Here is an 18,564-nt window from a genome sequence, read left to right on the forward strand (position 1 = left end):
GTAGGTAAACCGCGTCTTTCAAACAAGGCGGTGGACTCCCCCAATCCGCACCACCCACTATCTTTTCTTGACTTTCCCGAATCTTTAATTAATTTTAAACACCCCCAATAATTTACGAATTTGCTAAGTGACCTAAATCCAGCTGACTTGAGTTTAAAATTTAGATTGATTCAAATTCAAATTGGATTTAAGTTAGAAAATTTAATTTGTTTTTAAAATCAAATCGAACTCTAACTAAAAAAACCCAACTTACAAATCAAGTGGATAATTTAATTCAGTTTGAACTTGATATATAATTCAATTCAAATAAACAATAATAAAAATAATATCGTTTTACTTATTATTAGATAAATCTACATTATTTTATCAATGAATTATAAATTTGAATCATGAATCTGAATTATAAATATGAGTTATAGATTTGAATCATAAACTCAAACTGTACTTGAGTCAAATTATTTTTATTCAAATTAAATTTAAAACACTTTTATTTTAGCTTAATAAATTCAAATTGAATTATATTTTATTTAAATTAAACTTCCATTAAGAGATGTTTAGACTTGATTAACCTCCATTAATTAGTAGAAATATTACCAAGATGGAAAAAAATTATGGGACAGTAATTGAAAATAAATAAAACTGTTGAGGCTATTTTAAAAATAGAATAAACCTTGGGGAAGTTTGTAAATAGAAAATAAAAAAGGCAACAAAATTCTAAACTTTGCAACTAAGCATCGCCTTCCAAAGTAGGCCGTCCACATTTATCACCTCTCGCAACAAAAACAGCTTTACTTCCAACAATCCTAATCCCCAAATAAAGCAACCTAAAACAACCAAAACAGACCTTCCAATTCCAAACATTCATTCATTATCACAACCCATTTTCTTCTCCAATCAGTTTTTCTCCTTAAAAAATCTTTATTCTTTGTCCAATTCCATTATTTCTTCATCTGGGTACATGGTGGAATCCGATAACAGGCTCGATATGTCAAGCAAAAGCTTTAATCGATCCGTTACCATGCAACCCACCGCTGATTCTAAACCTAAACTCAATTATGCCTCTCTTAATCGGGCTGTTTCCAGCAACAGGTTTTACAATTCCGTGGGATCAGCTAGCAATTCTTTCAAAGGTAAGGTCAAACAACTCTGCAGTTTATTTGAGACAAAAAAACCCCCAAAAGCTACAAATTTGATCGAAGCTGAGACTCAAAATGTGAAATCTTTAAAACCCATGAAATCTTTATGTTATAATGATGAATCTTCGATTAGATTACCGGGTACCCAGGATCGGATTGTTGTGTATTTGACGAGTTTGAGAGGAATTAGAAGAACTTATGAGGATTGTTATGCGGTTAGGATGATATTTAGAGGGTTTAGAGTTTGGGTGGATGAGAGAGATATTTCGATGGATGCGGCCTATAAGAAGGAGTTGCAGAGCATATTTGGGGGGAGGAAAGTGGATTTGCCACAGGTTTTTATAAGGGGAAAGTATGTTGGTGGAGCTGATGTTTTGAAAAGTATGTTTGAAACTGGTGAATTGGCTAGGGTTCTTGAAGGATTTCCGAGACAACAACTGGGGCAGGTTTGTGGGACTTGTGGAGATGTGCGGTTTGTGCCTTGTGATATTTGTAGTGGGAGTAGAAAGGTGTTTGATGAAGACGAAGACATGCGTAAACGGTGTCTAGAATGTAATGAAAATGGCTTGATCAAGTGCCCTGATTGCTGCTCGTGAGTTTCCCTTTCCATCGACATGGCCATCGTGTTTTTACTGCTTGTGTGCTTGCATTTAGTTCTCTTTTATATAAATATGGATTCAAATGGCCCTTTGGATTCATTGAAGGTGTTTTCTTTTGTGTTCACCGACTTAGTAACATTCAGATATTGTTTGCTGTCACATAGATCAGCGCCATGAAATAATGTTTCTGCTTTCTTCAAATTATTAGGGAGAGTATTTCTCCTGAGTGGGATGTAAATACTTTAGTGTTTTGTTACTGTAATGGGGTTGAAAAATGTTGCTAAAGATGTATTTTAATCAAATGGGTTTGTTTTTGTGCCCAAATTCCTTTCGAAAAGGGTGGTATTTTAATTCATATGTAAAGATTCTGGTTTGTTTATGTCAAATTACTCAACCATATTATGATGTGCATATAACCGTAGGGGTTTTATTTTAAAACTTTCATTTCATTCATTGATTCTCTTTTGTGTATAAAGCCGATTATTGAAACAATATTACTTCATGAACTATGCTTTGTTGTCCTGTAATTTGGTGATTTTGAATTAATGTTTATAATTGTTGTGATTAGTTTATATAACACTGCAAAGAGTGGTACTAAATAATTGATGGGATTGTGGTTTGCACTCATTCTAGTCTTCTTACGAGCATCTGCATGAGGGCCATTGTTTCCTTCTTCCCAAAGATTGTAGGGATGGACAAAAGCTCTAATTTTGGATCAAGAAAAATACACACACACACACACAATACACACTCATTTCAAGGTAAGTGTCATGAGTTTGAGGGACATTTATTGAATTATAATTCATTTTTGTTTAGGTTTGCTTGTCATATTAAGATTTGATTCAGATGATTCTTAGTTCTGAAAGGCTGTCCATGGATCATTTTTTAGGATGACTGAAAATTTTCATGATCATTTAGAATTTCTTTTCCAATTGCTCACAATAGTTTTTGTTGCCCACTATCTTCTTCCTGCTCTCTGCTTTATTTATCTTTGAAAATCAGTTTGTGATTATTATTATTAGAGTAATACTATGTGTACAAGTTATAACATGTCACTATATGATTGATATTGTTCTATCTTTAATTCAAAATCATATAATCATATGAGATATGTTGTTGTTTTTGCATAAGTTTGTTCTCATTATTTGTGTACATAGTTATATTGATCTTATTATTATGCATTATGGATGGAAGATTGGCTTGCCGGAATTTGATAGAAAACAAACTTTTCATCAATCCAACCACCTACTTCACGGAGAAAGATGAAAAGCATAATTGCATTCATATAACTTTTACGCGAATGTATTTAAAGAGTAATATTATATGTATTTATTTTTTTATCAAATTATCTATATAAATTGACTATTGGTTGAAAGTATATAAAAATTATTATGTTAATCTATATTTTATTGTTTAAATGATTTTTTCAATTTATAAATAATTAAAGATTTTGTTAATATTCTATTATCAATGGGGATATGACATGTAATATGGAAGTTGATTATCTCATTAGATATTAAAAAATCATTAAGATAATTTTAATTTTGTTATAATTTAATTTTTACTTATTAATAAAAAAAAATCTAATTTTTAATTAATATAACGAATAATATAAAAATTATTTTAAAATAATTATATGTAAGGTTATTTTTAATAAAATAATATATTAATGTTTTTTGTTATTTTTAATCAAACGTAATAATTATTTATATTTATCAATATTTATTATTTTTTTCTAATATTTAGTATCTATCTTTACAATAAATTTTTATTTTTGATAATAAAATATTATTTAAAAAATAAAATTTTTTTCTTCAATATAATTATTAAATTAATTATAAAAAAATTATAATCGGGTTAGACAAGAGATATGAGTGAGTTATCTGAGAGAATTAGATAATAATATTTATAATATTGAAACCCAATATTTGCACATTCAATAATCAACATAATTAGTAAAAGTATTTCCTAGTAAAAACCCGATAGCCAAAAAAAATTATCCTTAAAATCTTATTATAGAATGGCCAAAGGACTATTTTGCACTCAAAGTATCAATCTTTCTCAAGTTTTTATCTTTAATTTTAAAAATCGTATTTACCCACTCATGGATGGATAAAGTTAACAGAACTTAAACTCCCTTAAAATTTTACTTTTTTTCACTCCTAAATCTTAAAAACTAACTATTTTCCCTATAAATCAAGTTTTAAAAAATAACATTTTTCTCATAGAGTCGGTTTTCAAACTCTGGCTTCCTCTAGCATTATTGTCGTCGATCTCTTCCTTTGACAATCTCTCTCCTTTCATTTGGACACTTGATCAACGTCAACTGAAGTTAGAGAGACGAAGACAAAGATCTTGTCCTCGTTTGGGAAGACAATCGTCTTCCTCATCTTCTTCTAGAAAGATAATTGTATTTCCAGATAAAAACGACATCTTCATCTTTGTTTCCTTGACTTTATTTGATATCAATCAGACATTAAGATGAGAAGAGAGAGATCGTCAAAGAGAGAGACCGCTGACAATGACATTAGAGATGATACTGAAGTTTGAAAATTAAACCCTATGGGAAGATTATCATTTTTAAAACTTGCTCTATAAGATAAATGGTTAGTTTTTAAGGTTTAAGAAAGAAAAGGAAATAAAAGTTAAGTTTATTTTTAATATTATATATGAAATAATGATTTTGCCCTTAAAACTAATAAATTAACTATTCATGGATAGACAAATAAAATTTTCAAAGTTAAAGATTAGAAATTTGCGAAAAAATGATACTTTGGGTGGAAATAAGTCCTTTGACCTTATAGAATACCCTTGTCAATCGAGTCTGTTAAATCGGATATGACTTATTTAAATTTAAGTTAAAACGAATATTCAAGCTAGAGTTTCGAATCTATTCCAAATCCATTCGTATAACTTTAAAAAATCTACAAAAAGACTTATGTAATTATAAAAGCTTGTCATAAACATTTCATTAAATGAAAAATAATAATTAATTCAACTAATCATAAATTATTATTGTAATTTATATCTAATTTTTGTAAGCCCACAATTTTCAAATATCAAATAAATTAATGCATAAAATAATTAAAAATTGGAATTTAAATTATTAGAAAAATATATAATTATAGAAATCTCATAATCTTATCAAATATATGAAAAAAAAGGTGTGAACAACAAAGTTTTACTTACAATTTACACTTACATGCGTAATATTTAAATTTATTTCATTTTAAATGTGAAATAAATGAACTAATACTATCTAAATATGATAATATATATGAATTAACAACACTTTTCGAATACTACTGGGTCTTTGGTTTGAACAATCTTCATTTAAATACAAATCTGATATCTTAATGAATAATTTTTTTGTCCAACCCTATCTGAGACTCGAATTTCATTCGGTTTAATTGATTTTTTTTATATCAAACCATTAAGCCTTGGACTTATTCAACCCATTTGATAAGCCTCCTAAGGAATTTCAATTAAAGTATAACCAAGTCAACGACTCTCCTTAGATAAACACATTGTCACTCATTTTACTTGATATACTTAGAGACTTGAAGTCCAACATAAATTGTCATTCTCGAATGTTGAAGGTAGTAGTGGCATCTTAATAGTCATCTTAATGACTTTAAAATAACATTATTTAATTTAGGCATAAAGACTTATATTGTATTTTATGACCACTTTTGTCAAGGAGAGTATGCAAGACTGATTTTCGAGAAAATAATATCGAGGATATTACACAAATAGGTTGAAAATTTTACTCGTGACACTTATTACCATAAACGCAACCTACGTAGGGTACAAAGCCACAAATCATGCTCAAAGCTTCATGATAAACCCATATGATTGCTTATTGGGACCTCAATAAAGGCAACTCTAATAAAAGACTGTAGACATGTATTTCGGCAAGGGTAAAATGGCCACTTTAAACTCATAAAATAACCGAAGTCTCCACATAACCTCTTAAGACGTGTTAGTTATTAAAATTAGAGTCTAAAACCATATAAATCACACACTAAAAGTCTATACTTTTCAATATATGATATAAGTTTTATATCTTTCATTTGAAATCTTAACATCTTATGAAAGGTCGGTATATTAACTGTCAGTGTTTTTATTTTATCTACCGACCTTATAGAATATCTCTATAGTTCGATTGTTTGCTCATTGGACATCTATTACAATTAAAACACTATTCAATGACCCTTATAAAAAAAGAATAAATGCTTTAAATTGGACGAACATATATAGGTTATGACAATAATAGTCTGAGTAAACTTACACATTTTCTATGAATTACTTGGCTGAAAGCTTTGTGATTTGTTTGCCCTTTTTTATTCAACCATTTCAAGATGTAGGGATTTGTTGTGTCCATAAAATCCTCAACATTTTGTGTAACGGTTGGCAAACACTAGTTCAAATGAAAACAATGTGACCGTTTGAGATCTCCAACGATTGTCTTCGTCTTAGATGAAGATAAAATCATCTTCGTTTTAAATGAAGATACTCTGACAAAGACAATTTCATCTTCATCAGAGAAAATTAATTTTGTCAGTGATTAAGATTTAATTGATAGAGAGAGATACGTTGGAAGAGAGATCCAACGCGGTTGGAAACGATGAATTTTGCCTTCTCCAACGACGATTTGCAAACCTTATGAGGAAAATATTGATTTTTCAAACTTTAAGTAAGAAAAATTGTAAGATTTTCAAACTGAAAGGGACAAACGTAATAAAATTTTAGTTTTTAAAATTTTTTTGTTAAATGATAGTTTTACCTCTAACCCTATCTAAGATTTTAAATGAAAATTAACTCGTGAATGAGATTTTAGGTTTTTAAACCCTACGAATGTGAATTTTAGAACAATTCAAAATTTGCGTGGGAAATAGTCTTTTGGCCTTAAATTTATAACCAAACAGTTGGTGCGTGAGAGATATGTTTATTTGGTAAATAATTGTTTCAAAATACCAAAAATATTTACTTCTAACAAATCACAAAAAAATATTATTATTTATTTTTTAATAAAATTATGTATACAATTTTATGCATAAACAATAACATATCACCAAGTAAATGTTACTTTATCTTTAAATTAAAACTATCCAATCACGTAATGATATATTATTATTTGTACATAAAATTATACATATTATTTATACACATAACACTACTGTTTATTTTTTGTATGTAATATAGAGTAATACTACTCAAAATCAGATATTCAACTGCTTTTTATATTTTAAAGATTTAACAATCTATCAGGGGGGTGAACAGAAGAACTCAGAATTCACACATGAACATATTCATGATTGATCAAGGGAAGCAAACATCTCAAGTTCTTAACAGAGAGGCTATCAAAGTTAAAAAGACCGCTTACTGCAATACAATTTGTGTACGAGTTTAATAATTGCAATAATAAATATAAATAATTAAAAAAAAAAAAGTATCTCAGGCTATATTTCTATGCTATTGAGTAAGAGGAACACACTCAAGCTCAATTTCCAATGTACCTTTCTCAACTTTCTGCAGCTTCAGAACAATATCCTGTTTCAACTTCCCATCTACAACAGTAATGGCACCTTCTTCTACTAAGCTGGTTTCCTTGGTCGATACCCACTTCTTGAAATCTATGGTTTCATCCATTGTCGAATTCTCATACGCTTTTGTAGCAGCCACCAAGGGTTGAATGTCAATCTCGGCTTCCCCCATAAAGTCATCGTATGAAAATTTATCCTTGTCGTAAACATACTGAATTGAACCATAAAAAATTAAGCTTATAAACGTTATTGTTGGGTTAGAAACAAGTTCAGCAGTATCAAATAATTGGATGGATCCAGGTCATCGGGGAAAAGAGAGAGGAAAAAATAAAAAAAGGTGCAGAGACTGGTACTTCTATTTCAATTTTAAGAACATGTAGTCTTGACATGCTCAAACCTGATGTTGATTTCCATTTATTCAACCTAACTGACCAATGAGAGAAATTAAAATAATGAATTTCTATAGATGCATCACTTTCTTAGCTGTTCAAGCAACTCAAAAATTGCAATGTGCGCTACAAGAATTTCACTGCATTAGACAAAGGGAACAGATAGATCTATGAATGTTTCCATTTCTGTTGACTTACCACTTTTAGAGGAGGAACGTCTTCTGGAATCGACAACATTAGACTTTCATTCCAAATAGGATTCAGATTGTTCTTTATAACACGTGTCCTCAACGTCTGCAACAAGAGATAAAGATAAAATGAGTTTACTTGCTTCAGTTGAACATAACAATATCATTAAGGATTTTATAAAGATAAACAAGACTCACTTGGTGACCCAGAACTAGGATGACATACGGGTCACTTGATACGACATCCCGAATAACCAGGTTGATGCCTTTGACCACATTGACCTTTATCAAGCCAACAAACTCGACCATACTTGCCTGTAAACAGCAATTGAAATCACTGTGATTGAAAAGCCAGATAACTGCGGTTAAGAGATCGTGAGTTATTTAAAATGTAGATAAACAGTCATGCCTACCTCACTTGTATGGCACATCCTCTATTCCAACCAAACTGATAACACAGATGGTTAACATATGATGTTAAGATTTTTTTTACAATGTTATACATGGATTGACTGAAAGCAAGACCAAGTTTAAATAATCTAAAATAATATCCTGCTATTTAGTGATAATCTAAAATTCTGTATATGATTCCACTCCTCTTATCTGCTAAAACAATATTTTCCTCCTCCAATTTCATTAAATTTTAGTTATGTAATTTTAACCAAAGCCAACCCACATAAGAATTAGAGACACACTTGTTAGAAGAATTGGTAGTGTATACAACTACTTTTTCATGATAAAAGTTGTCATAAGAAAATTGTTGCAGAATTTTCTTTTGAATAGTTCACTCCTAAGGGAAACTTGAAATCCAAAAATTGAAGACGACTTTATAAACATAGCATTACATGAACAGAAAATTATTACCAATGAGTTGTTCTTCTTTGCTGGCTTACTATCAATCTCTTTTCTTCCCCAGCTATTTCGTAATGCATTGCCAATACGATTTTTTGTTGGCTGTTTTTCATACACTTTCTTGTCATTCGGAGTGAAAAAGGTTGAAGAACTTGCGGAGGGGGAGGATGATGAACGCCGATGAGGAGCTGGTAATAGGCAGAGTAGTTTGTAATCATCAGGATTTGAAAATTGTAGCTTCTCATACTTTCTCCTGAGTGTTCAAGATATACAATAGTGATTTAGAATGGTTTGGTATCTCACACAAAAGGAAAGAAAAAATTTGTTGTTACATACCTGATGAAATCAGACCGGTCTTCTATTGATGAATCTGGCTTTGGTTTACTGATATTATCAGGAATATAAGCCTCATATTTCTTGTTCACTACAGCATTGCCACCTAGTTCTGCCAAAGCGTCAACTTGTTCATCTGTCCATCCATCTAGTTTCACTGATATAACCTGAGATAATCTCAAATCAATTAGATATCTAAGTGCAAAATAACTATGATAGATAGAAAGAGGCAACAACAGCCTTCCGTGATCGATCAGACAAAAGGAAAGAACTTTTAATGAAACCTCAATACAGGATCCTATGAAGTAACAAAATAAACGACTCAAGTGATTTGACATGCACTGTGTCAAGCTTCAATAAAATGGTGTGTATCAAAACTATTTATTCTGCAATATAAAACACAGATAAAACTGTCCAGACTTTTCATGTCTCCACAGACCTTAATGCCCATAAATTAGTTCAAGAATGAGCTACTATATCTGAAGTTCTATATATAATGAGCTCCAGAAACACTAATCCACCTTGGCACACAACTGGTTTGCGGTGGAGATTAGACAGAGTCCTTGTTAGGAAAGAATAAATCAGCTAAGTCAATCTTGGGAAATAAACTGATGGGACAAAAACTACTTTCACAACTACTATTATTGATTAAAGAAATAATTACTTTGACCAGTGAGCTGCTGGCCAAGTTTCGTAAGATTACATGTGCTAGTGTACAATATAATATAATTTTACTTATAAAGAGTTGAGCTTCTCAACCACGTGTCATTTTAAACTTCAGACCACAATGATTTGACCATAATTTGGTAGTTCATATTAGATGGGAGATTCGTGTAATTCTTTGTACATCAGAAGTGTCTTCCTTTCAAGTTCACTCAAAATATTAAGTTGATAACTTATAAGACATACGCAAATACTGGCTAATGAAAAGTCATTCTGACTAGTGGCAACACTATTCTACTAGAACAGATCAGGGGGCCACAAAATTGGAATCCATACCTTTGATATGTGCACTCCAAGGCTTCTATGAATGCCAGAACACTTGATACAAATAAATACACCAAGATTCAAAGATCTGATTTGAATGAAATGATGCGACAGAAGCAAAAGCAACAAAAGAAGTGAGGGACTTTCCAAGGAAAAAAACACAATTATAAGAGATACTGTTATAGAAATAGTGAAAGATATTAAGAGCCAGACACAGGGACAACAAGTGCTGTGAAAGAATAGTACATTATGTTATATGTTAAAAAATGTGTCTAAAACTATTCTCCTTCAATTGAATTTTTTAAAAATATCTAATATACCAGAAGTTATCATTGTTTTTGCTTGTTGTGGTATACCAATATGTAGAATTGATTGGTGATAGTGTAATTTGATTTATTTTACACATTTACTTCCTATAATCTGTGGGAATGCTTCATAGACATCAAATCCAAACACCAACGACCAGCACCACAGGAAAAGTTAAATATAAAAAAAACCTTATGTAAGGATATGGTAACACCTAACTGTACATTCAAACATTAATGAAATACAGAAGATGACGATAAAATATTTTCCTTAATTCTGACATGATACTTACACCCATTTCGGATCTGGAGATCCACAATCTGCACAAACCTTATTACCAGATTGACTTAAAAGAAAGTTCAGCTTTCCCTGTGCACCTGGTTAATAAGAAATAAATATTAATGTAGAACAACATTGTTATTTGAAATTCTACCTAAGGAAAATTTAGTGAAGGGCAAAAGAAGAATGATTTTCTCCGGAGGCACAAAATAAGCACACCTTCGTTCAAGGTGGCATACACTCGATTGTGTATGCCAAGAAATTTCCAGTACCCCAAAAAAGTATGTGAAATAAAGAAAACATTTATGGTTGGTCATGGGAATCCAAAAGCTTATTGAACATGGTCTTGCAGCTATGTTCAATCAAACAGAAAATATAAACAACAATGGCATGCATTATTATGCAAGTTTCTCATAATAAAATCTTACTGCAGGGCCTGCATTATTAATTTTAGAATATTACCTACTTCTGAGCTTCTTTAAAGGTATATTAGTCTGCAAAATAACAGCATTTAGAGTCTTTGGTAAATTATTTGAGTCTACATAATTTAGGCCAAGATCGAGTAAGAATGTTGAATGAAAAGAAAAAATTTCTGGACATCCAGAGGATTAAGCATCTAGACCTCTGATTAGTATATAATTAACAGTATAATTCACCAAGAACTTAAGTGAAGGCAAAAACTACAGTACAATCACATCAACAAGTAGTGGAGAGACCTCAAGAGGAAAGCTCTAATGACAAGAACGACCAACAGCAGAGGCAAGAGCCTTTTAATTAAAATCTCTTGGCTCAACAAGAGACACAAACTAACAAAACATAACTCAATACAATAACAACTAAGTAACAAGCTATCATACTTCCATAGTATCAAAAAGGACCTGCATGTTGGGCTGTTTTTAATCTTGTTCTGTGATTTTGTGTAAGTTATATGATTTCACGCTATAGTTTTGGATGGTAGAACCATCTTCTATCAACACAGTTACAATCTAAGATAGAGAAGCTTCAGTAGAAGGTTAATAGATATATAAATTTACTCCTAGATTTTCTAGAGGAATTATTTGTCATACAACCTTGGTTATCGCACAACTAAGCATATATGTCGTTATGTGTTCCAGAATTTAGGCACCAGATTAAACATAGAGGTGTATAAAAACTGAACTGGCCAAAACACCTCTTTGGTCTAATACTTGGGTCAGTGCATATTGAATGGCCTAAACTAAAGTTCAAGGCAACTCTTTGCCCAAAATTTACTTTGAGCAGATGGCCTGTCCATCCATAGCCTGGCCAAATTCCATAAAGGTATCATGAAGCACATATTTTCATACAGGTTTAACACTTAAAAACTTTAGCTTAGTAGATCCTTCGGTCCTTTATATGTAAACAAGTTCCAGGTTATTGATCATACAGGTTTAAAAAAAAAAAAGAGGATATAAATCCAGTCAATAAATGGATTTATGTTATCATCGTAATGAACTTTCTCTTTAATTGTCTAAGCAATGTTAGCAACATCAATAAAATTATATTCACTATAAATAGATCATAGAGAACATTCATATCTGATTGTATAATGTTTCATGTATATAATTAAACGGTTTGCAATAACTATTTCACTTATTTATGATTTGATGCCAACTACTTACATTTATCCAGACAAGAGAAAAAAAAACCTAAGATTAAAGCTCAAGATACCAGAATCTGTTGGTTGATCGTTTTCCCCACTCCATCTTGGTGATTCTGAATTTAAGAGATCACACAGGCGAGAACCTGGCCATACAAATTCCACATGTGTAATTTATATAATCAAAAAACAGTTATAACTTTTAAGTGCCATAACAAACAGAGTACAATCAAATCATTAAGTACCTACCTGTGACTGACTCTTATTGAACAAAGAAAGGTAACAACTCTTTAAGTGCAGATATTCTGAATCAATTACTGAGATCATAAGATATCTCAATCACTTTCTGAAATTATGCGTCAGATCACTTTTGTATATCAATCACATATTTTCCTTATTTATTCAAATAACAACAATTTTGATTGTCTCAATATTCAAAGACACAAAGAGAGATGGTGAGAGCAACCACAAACAAGGCCAAAAAGGCATTGCATTATCAGTCAAGTAGTTCTGACAGACCTAGAGATTAGTTGGGCACACACATGTTGAAAAAAACAAATTACTCAGCTTGGAAAAGAGTCGTGATTAATGCTTTGATATCAAAGCACAAGACGGTTTTCATTGATGGTAGACTTCCCAAACCTCCTTTAAGTGATCCTAATGAAGAAAATTGGATTACATGCAACTCAATGGTGATGTCTTGGATTTTAAATTCCTTGAGTAAAGAATTGCATGACAATGTGGTGAGTCATAATACCACGCATGCAATGTGGAAACAACTAGAAGTGCGTTTTTCACAAGGGAGCAATCCAAGAAACCAAGAAGTTAAGTGAGAAATAGCCAACACGTGCCAAGGAGATATCAACATCTCGACATATTAAGCTAAAATGAAAGGCTTGTCGGAACAACTCAATGCATTCTCAAAGCCACACAAGGCAAAGTACACTGGATGCACATGTGGCATTGCAACAAAAGAAAAGGAAAAAGAAAGACTCCAAGAATTTGATATGGAACTAAATGATGTCAATGGAGTAGTAAGATCGAATTTGATATGCAAAGATCCATTGGCTAGTCTTCTAAATGCTTATGCATTATTGATTTCAAAAGAAAGTACAATTAGGAGGACTCAATCAATTGAGTCAGTGGCCTTCAAAATCAACACTACTGGGTTTAGAGAAAAGGATCACAACAAGAAGCCAAGATGTGACCTTTGTAAGAAAACTAAGCACACAAAGAACAACTGTTAGCAAATTGGCAAGGTAAGAAGAAAGGAAAGCACACTGCATATGCAACAACTTCTAAGGAAAAAGGAAAGGAAGATGTTCAGGGGCTAACTAATCAACTGATTCTCTCACGAGAACAATTTAATCAACTTGTAGCATTACTTGCAACGGAGAAAGAGACAGCATAAAAAATCAACTTTTTTGGTAATGTGACTAAAACTACAAATAGGATCTTAGACAGTGGAGCTTCTAACCACATTGTGCTAGATAAGGAACAAATAAAAGAGAAAATGAAACCTGGAAGATTAATCAAAGTGTCCTTAACTACCAGAGAAACAACAACAATAAAGTTGATTGGAAATGCTGAAATAAATGAACATATTTCATTGAAAAATGTTTTATGTTTAACTAATTTCAATTGCAATTTAATTTTTGTTAGCAAACTAACTAAAGAACATAATTGTTTTGTTGGATTTTCTCCTGACAAGTGTTTCATATAGGACCTTACCACCAAGAGATTGATCAGAATGGGTAAGCAAAAGGGGGGCTTTAATATTTGGATCAAGACTCACTGGCATGAGCATTTGTTGCAAGTTCAAATGTGAGAGTACAAACATTACACTAAAGATGGGTTAAAAGATGTTTTTGGTGTTTTTGTCTTGAATAAAAGTCTTAGGCGATGTGAATGTCATTGGGTTGAGCAATGTCAAAGTCTTTTTCCTCTCAACATAATAAATCAACAAATGCTTTCGATTTAGTACAACTTAATACTTGGGGACTTATAACATTAAAACACATGTTGGCTATTCATATTTTCTTACTATTATTGATGATTGTTCATGAAATACATGAGTGTATATGATGAAAGACAAAGCAGAAGCACCAAAGTTACTTAAGCATTTCGTGAAAACGATCAAAACACAATTTGGGTTAACTCAAAAGATTACGTCTGAAAATGCATCTGAATATGTGTATGGAAGCCTCAAAAGAATAGTGTTTGAAAAAGGAATGCTTCTTCATACTTCATGCACACATACACCGCAATAAAATGAAGTTGGGGAGAAGAAGCCTAGGCCTTTACTTGAAGTAGCACGAGCATTAGGATTCCATTCAAATTTACAATACAATATTGAGGAGAGTGTGTAATAACAACAAAATGATAAATCTCTTGTCAATCTTAAGACTAGGAGGTAAATTCCCTTATGAGATATTGTTCAAAGAAAAACCATCATAAGTGCATCCTCAGGTTGCCTTTGTTATGTTTAAAACAAACCAAAACCACTTGATAAATTTGAATCAAGATCCATGCGTTGAGTGTTTTTGGGATACACTCAAAGAAAGGCTAAAAGGGTCTTGAGTAAGAGACGAGGAGAATTTTTGAATCAAAGAATGTGATTTTTTATGAAGCTCATTTCCATTTCAAGATAGAATGCATGGTTGAAGGCTTATAAAGGGAGTTCATTTGAAAGTAGTCCTTGAATTGGTGAAGATTCTTCTGACAAAGAAGAGGATCAAAACCAAGAAACAAAATTCCTATCAAACGAACATAATGACATTGAGATGGACCATGCAAATGAAAAAACTGAAGAGCTACAAAAAGCCAGGCAAAATGTGTAGTCTACAAGACCAACAACTCTAGAAAAGAAAATCCCCCTACAACAAGTTGCCTTTCCGATCACTCCTTAAGATACACATGATATAATCATTCTTTTCCGATCCATAAAGAAAATTTTCAACTACAATGGATTGTCTTCTTCAACTTAATATTGTAATTATATGTCAACTAACAAATGTGAACCATAAAAATGTAAGAACATATCCAGTGGCAGCAATCATAAGAATTTGACACTGAAGAGACTGTGAAATCATATGGTGCATGGCTTCAAGAAATATCCAATGCAGCTTTCCATGAACATCCAAAAAGCATATCTAGAAAATGAGAACTGAGAATGGATGCTGATTTTGTGACTCATATCTTAATAATTACAAGCTACAACCATTATGGAATGGACAACACAGGTTTGGTTCTATATAATGACAAAAAGTAAGGAAAGGTAAACAAAGATATAACCCATCGAAAAGTCAAAATCCTGTCAATTGAAACAAGATTACTGCAGAGAACCATGCACTTTTGAACAAATCAAACTCAGAAAGCAGTTTAAGCTCTACCACTTCATTAACTTTTCATCTATATACCATAAGCTGCTACAAAACCTGTATTCATATGGCTTGTCAACTCTGTTTCTCACACCATTCGGATAACTAGTGGCCATATCCGTAACAATGCCACCATTATTCCCAGAACCAAAAATTCACAACAAATTCTTTATCATAAAGCGAGCATATTCCTTATTTTCAGTATAGCAATCATAATTTCATACAGTTAGTTTTCTTCCAATCATCTACAAAAAATTACAGGAACAACCGAACCTTTTGATCATTCCCAGTTGGGCGGGCAACACAAATCATGTTTATAGGGCAGAGAAACAAAGAGTAAATAAACATATATATCCTCACAAGAAACATTGCTCAAAGACAATTTCTTATAACCCAAAATGATATATGTACCTGTAACAATCTCAGCATTAGACTTTTTGTGCTGAATTGACATCTCCGGCCTCCGAATATAAGATCAAAATCATCAATCAATCACTGCTACAATCTCAGAACAGCCATTTTTTTAACCTCCTTTATATCCGCCAATTAAAATATCTAACAAGAGAACAAATGAAACAAAAATTAAATAAATGCAACAAATTAAACAACATCGAATTGAAAGAACATGAAAAGGAAAATACACAGATAACTGCATCAATTAACATACATTACACCAAAAGAAAATCTCAAATCATGGACATTACCCCATAAATTGTTCTAAAAAACAAGATTTCACAAGGGTACTTACATTTACAGGAATCGAAACCACATTTCAATACGTTCCAAGTGGCTGCAATCAATTATTAAAAAATATCAAAGGGATAGATGAGTCAACAAAAGAGAATGTTTCAAATGTTCTGAAAATAATTTTTGAGGAAGGAAACAAAATAGAAATTAAAGGAGTGAAGAAATGTAGATTTAGTTGAATTTTCTTTTTCTGGTTGTTAACAGAATAGAAAAATTATTAATGGCTCCAAGTCAACGTGGGAAAACTCGGATGTTAAGGAGTAATGTTTACCCCTTTCCTTTTCCACGCGCTATCTGGAAACTGTCGGTCACGTACCACTTCTTCATAAAATATGGATTTGATTACCATGGCGTTATTTAATTTGCTACATACCAAGGTTTTCAAAATCGGACTGGGATAAAAACTGTTTTAAATACTGGTTTCAATTAAACCAGTTGAACCGTTTGAACTGATTGGTTGGATCGAAATTATAATTTAGTCATAAAATTTGCATGTGTACGTTGTTTTTACTTACTGCTTCCCATATAAATACTTTTTAATTCTTATACGTTACACTTTAGTCAAAACCGTTTTAAGTACGTTGTTGTTTCAATTCAATTTTTATCACTTTATATTGCTTCAGTTCCCTCACCATACAAACACAAACTCATAACATGTAGTATTATTTAAAACTTTTAATTTGAAACTTTCAAAAGTTTTTACAGCCTTGAGCAATTGATCCACCAAAAGTTTACAAGGCCTTACAAAACACCAGCTTCCCGTAGTTGTCTGAGAAGTCGCCAGTCACAACAGCAACGAAAACTCGCCGTCGTCAGCCACCGTCTGAGCCTAGGAAGTCGTCGTGAAACTTACAAATATAGTCGTGAAACTGTTGCCTTGTGAACCTGCAAACCAACACCCCTCAGTGGCAGCGTCGTCTGCAACCATATTTAAACCGTCGTCGGCAAGGAATAGGAAATTCATCAGAGAAATTCGTCGACTGTAGCAATTGAGGACTACGTCTGCGTGCACTGCAAGGAAGAGGAAAAAAGAAAAACAGTGTTTTATATGTAGCCTTGAATCGGGATCTGTATGGACCGGGTTAGACCGCGGTTCAGGCGAGAACTAGCGGTTTAACCACGGTCCAATCCTATTTCTATTCCAAAACGGTTTTGCCTTCAACAGAAACCAGCTACAGCGTCATTCATGGACCAATCGATTCAATTGGCCGATCTGGTCCTGTCTGGTTTGGTTTTTAAATCCTTGCTACATACAATTTATGAATTAAAATAAATTATAATAAGAAAATAAATAGACTTGCGATTCAATACAAAAAATAAGTGATTAATTTCAAGAGTTGAAAGTGTATTTTAGGTGATCGGGTTAAGTCATCCAAGGTCGAAACCAAAGATATTCCAAATATAATTGAATGGGATCGAAAGTATTTTTAAAATAATTAAGTTAAAACATGAGATTCATGTAATTTAAGTTCGAAGTCTAAAAGTTTACTCTTAATGTCTAAGTTTAGGTGTAATAATACTTTAAGTATTAAAAGAGATTAAATATTAAAATGTGATATTAAGTTCTCCTAATTATTGAATGAATTATCATATACTGTTAGGGTTGACTCAAACCGAGTCCGTTCAAGTTCAAGCTCAGCTCTAACGAGCCCAAAACGAGTCAGCTCTAATCGAGCTTGAGCTTGAGCTCGAGCTACTCACCAAATTTTTTAATTAAAAATTTTGATACAAAACAACGTCGTTTTGACTAATATGTATTAAAATGACGTCGTTTTAATAACGAAAAAGAAGTTAAACTGAATTCAAACTGAGTTTGAACTTAGCTTTCACGAGCTTGAGCTCAGCTATATGTAAATCAAGCCGACATTGAGCTCAAACTCGACTCGACTTCGAATCTGGGCCTATATACTATCCATTTTCTTTGTATTTTGCAAGTAACATGTGAAAATGACAACTATAGTGCAAGGTCAATCAACAATTTGTCAACATAAGATAAAATAGTCATTTAAAGTTATTATTTGTATAAAATGTATTTTCTGACATATTATCTATATTTTATGTTTGAATAATCTACACACTAAATATTTGATTATTTATATTTATGATTTAACATATTTTGTTCGCTTGCGATGAATAAGATGTAAAAGTACTAGTAATTTTTTAATTTGAGTTATAATTTTCGCAAAGTTTGAGTAATATCACGC

At 31.9% G+C, this 18,564-nt stretch overlaps 2 protein-coding genes across 2 annotated transcripts; one reads left to right on the forward strand and one right to left on the reverse strand.

Moving 5' to 3' along the window:
- The first annotated feature begins 734 nt into the window (after window positions 1–734).
- Window positions 735–2,134, forward strand: LOC123192851 (uncharacterized protein At5g39865-like). Its single transcript, XM_044605519.1, has one exon. The coding sequence runs from the start codon at window positions 959–961 to the stop codon at window positions 1,730–1,732; it is 774 nt and encodes a 257-aa protein (XP_044461454.1). The 5' UTR covers window positions 735–958; the 3' UTR covers window positions 1,733–2,134.
- A 4,896-nt stretch (window positions 2,135–7,030) lies between these two features.
- Window positions 7,031–16,569, reverse strand: LOC123192852 (probable ADP-ribosylation factor GTPase-activating protein AGD11). The gene is made up of 10 exons (XM_044605520.1): window positions 16,362–16,569; window positions 16,025–16,168; window positions 12,305–12,379; window positions 10,629–10,713; window positions 10,043–10,118; window positions 9,047–9,210; window positions 8,723–8,963; window positions 8,057–8,173; window positions 7,869–7,964; window positions 7,031–7,492 (listed from the first exon to the last, which is right to left on the reverse strand). Exons 2-10 carry the CDS (start codon window positions 16,065–16,067, stop codon window positions 7,211–7,213), a joined length of 1,179 nt encoding a protein of 392 aa, XP_044461455.1. The 5' UTR covers window positions 16,068–16,168; window positions 16,362–16,569; the 3' UTR covers window positions 7,031–7,210.
- Window positions 16,570–18,564: the final 1,995 nt, after the last annotated feature.

This window comes from Mangifera indica, chromosome 12, assembly GCF_011075055.1.
Source record: "Mangifera indica cultivar Alphonso chromosome 12, CATAS_Mindica_2.1, whole genome shotgun sequence".
Classification (NCBI taxonomy): Eukaryota; Viridiplantae; Streptophyta; class Magnoliopsida; order Sapindales; family Anacardiaceae; genus Mangifera; species Mangifera indica.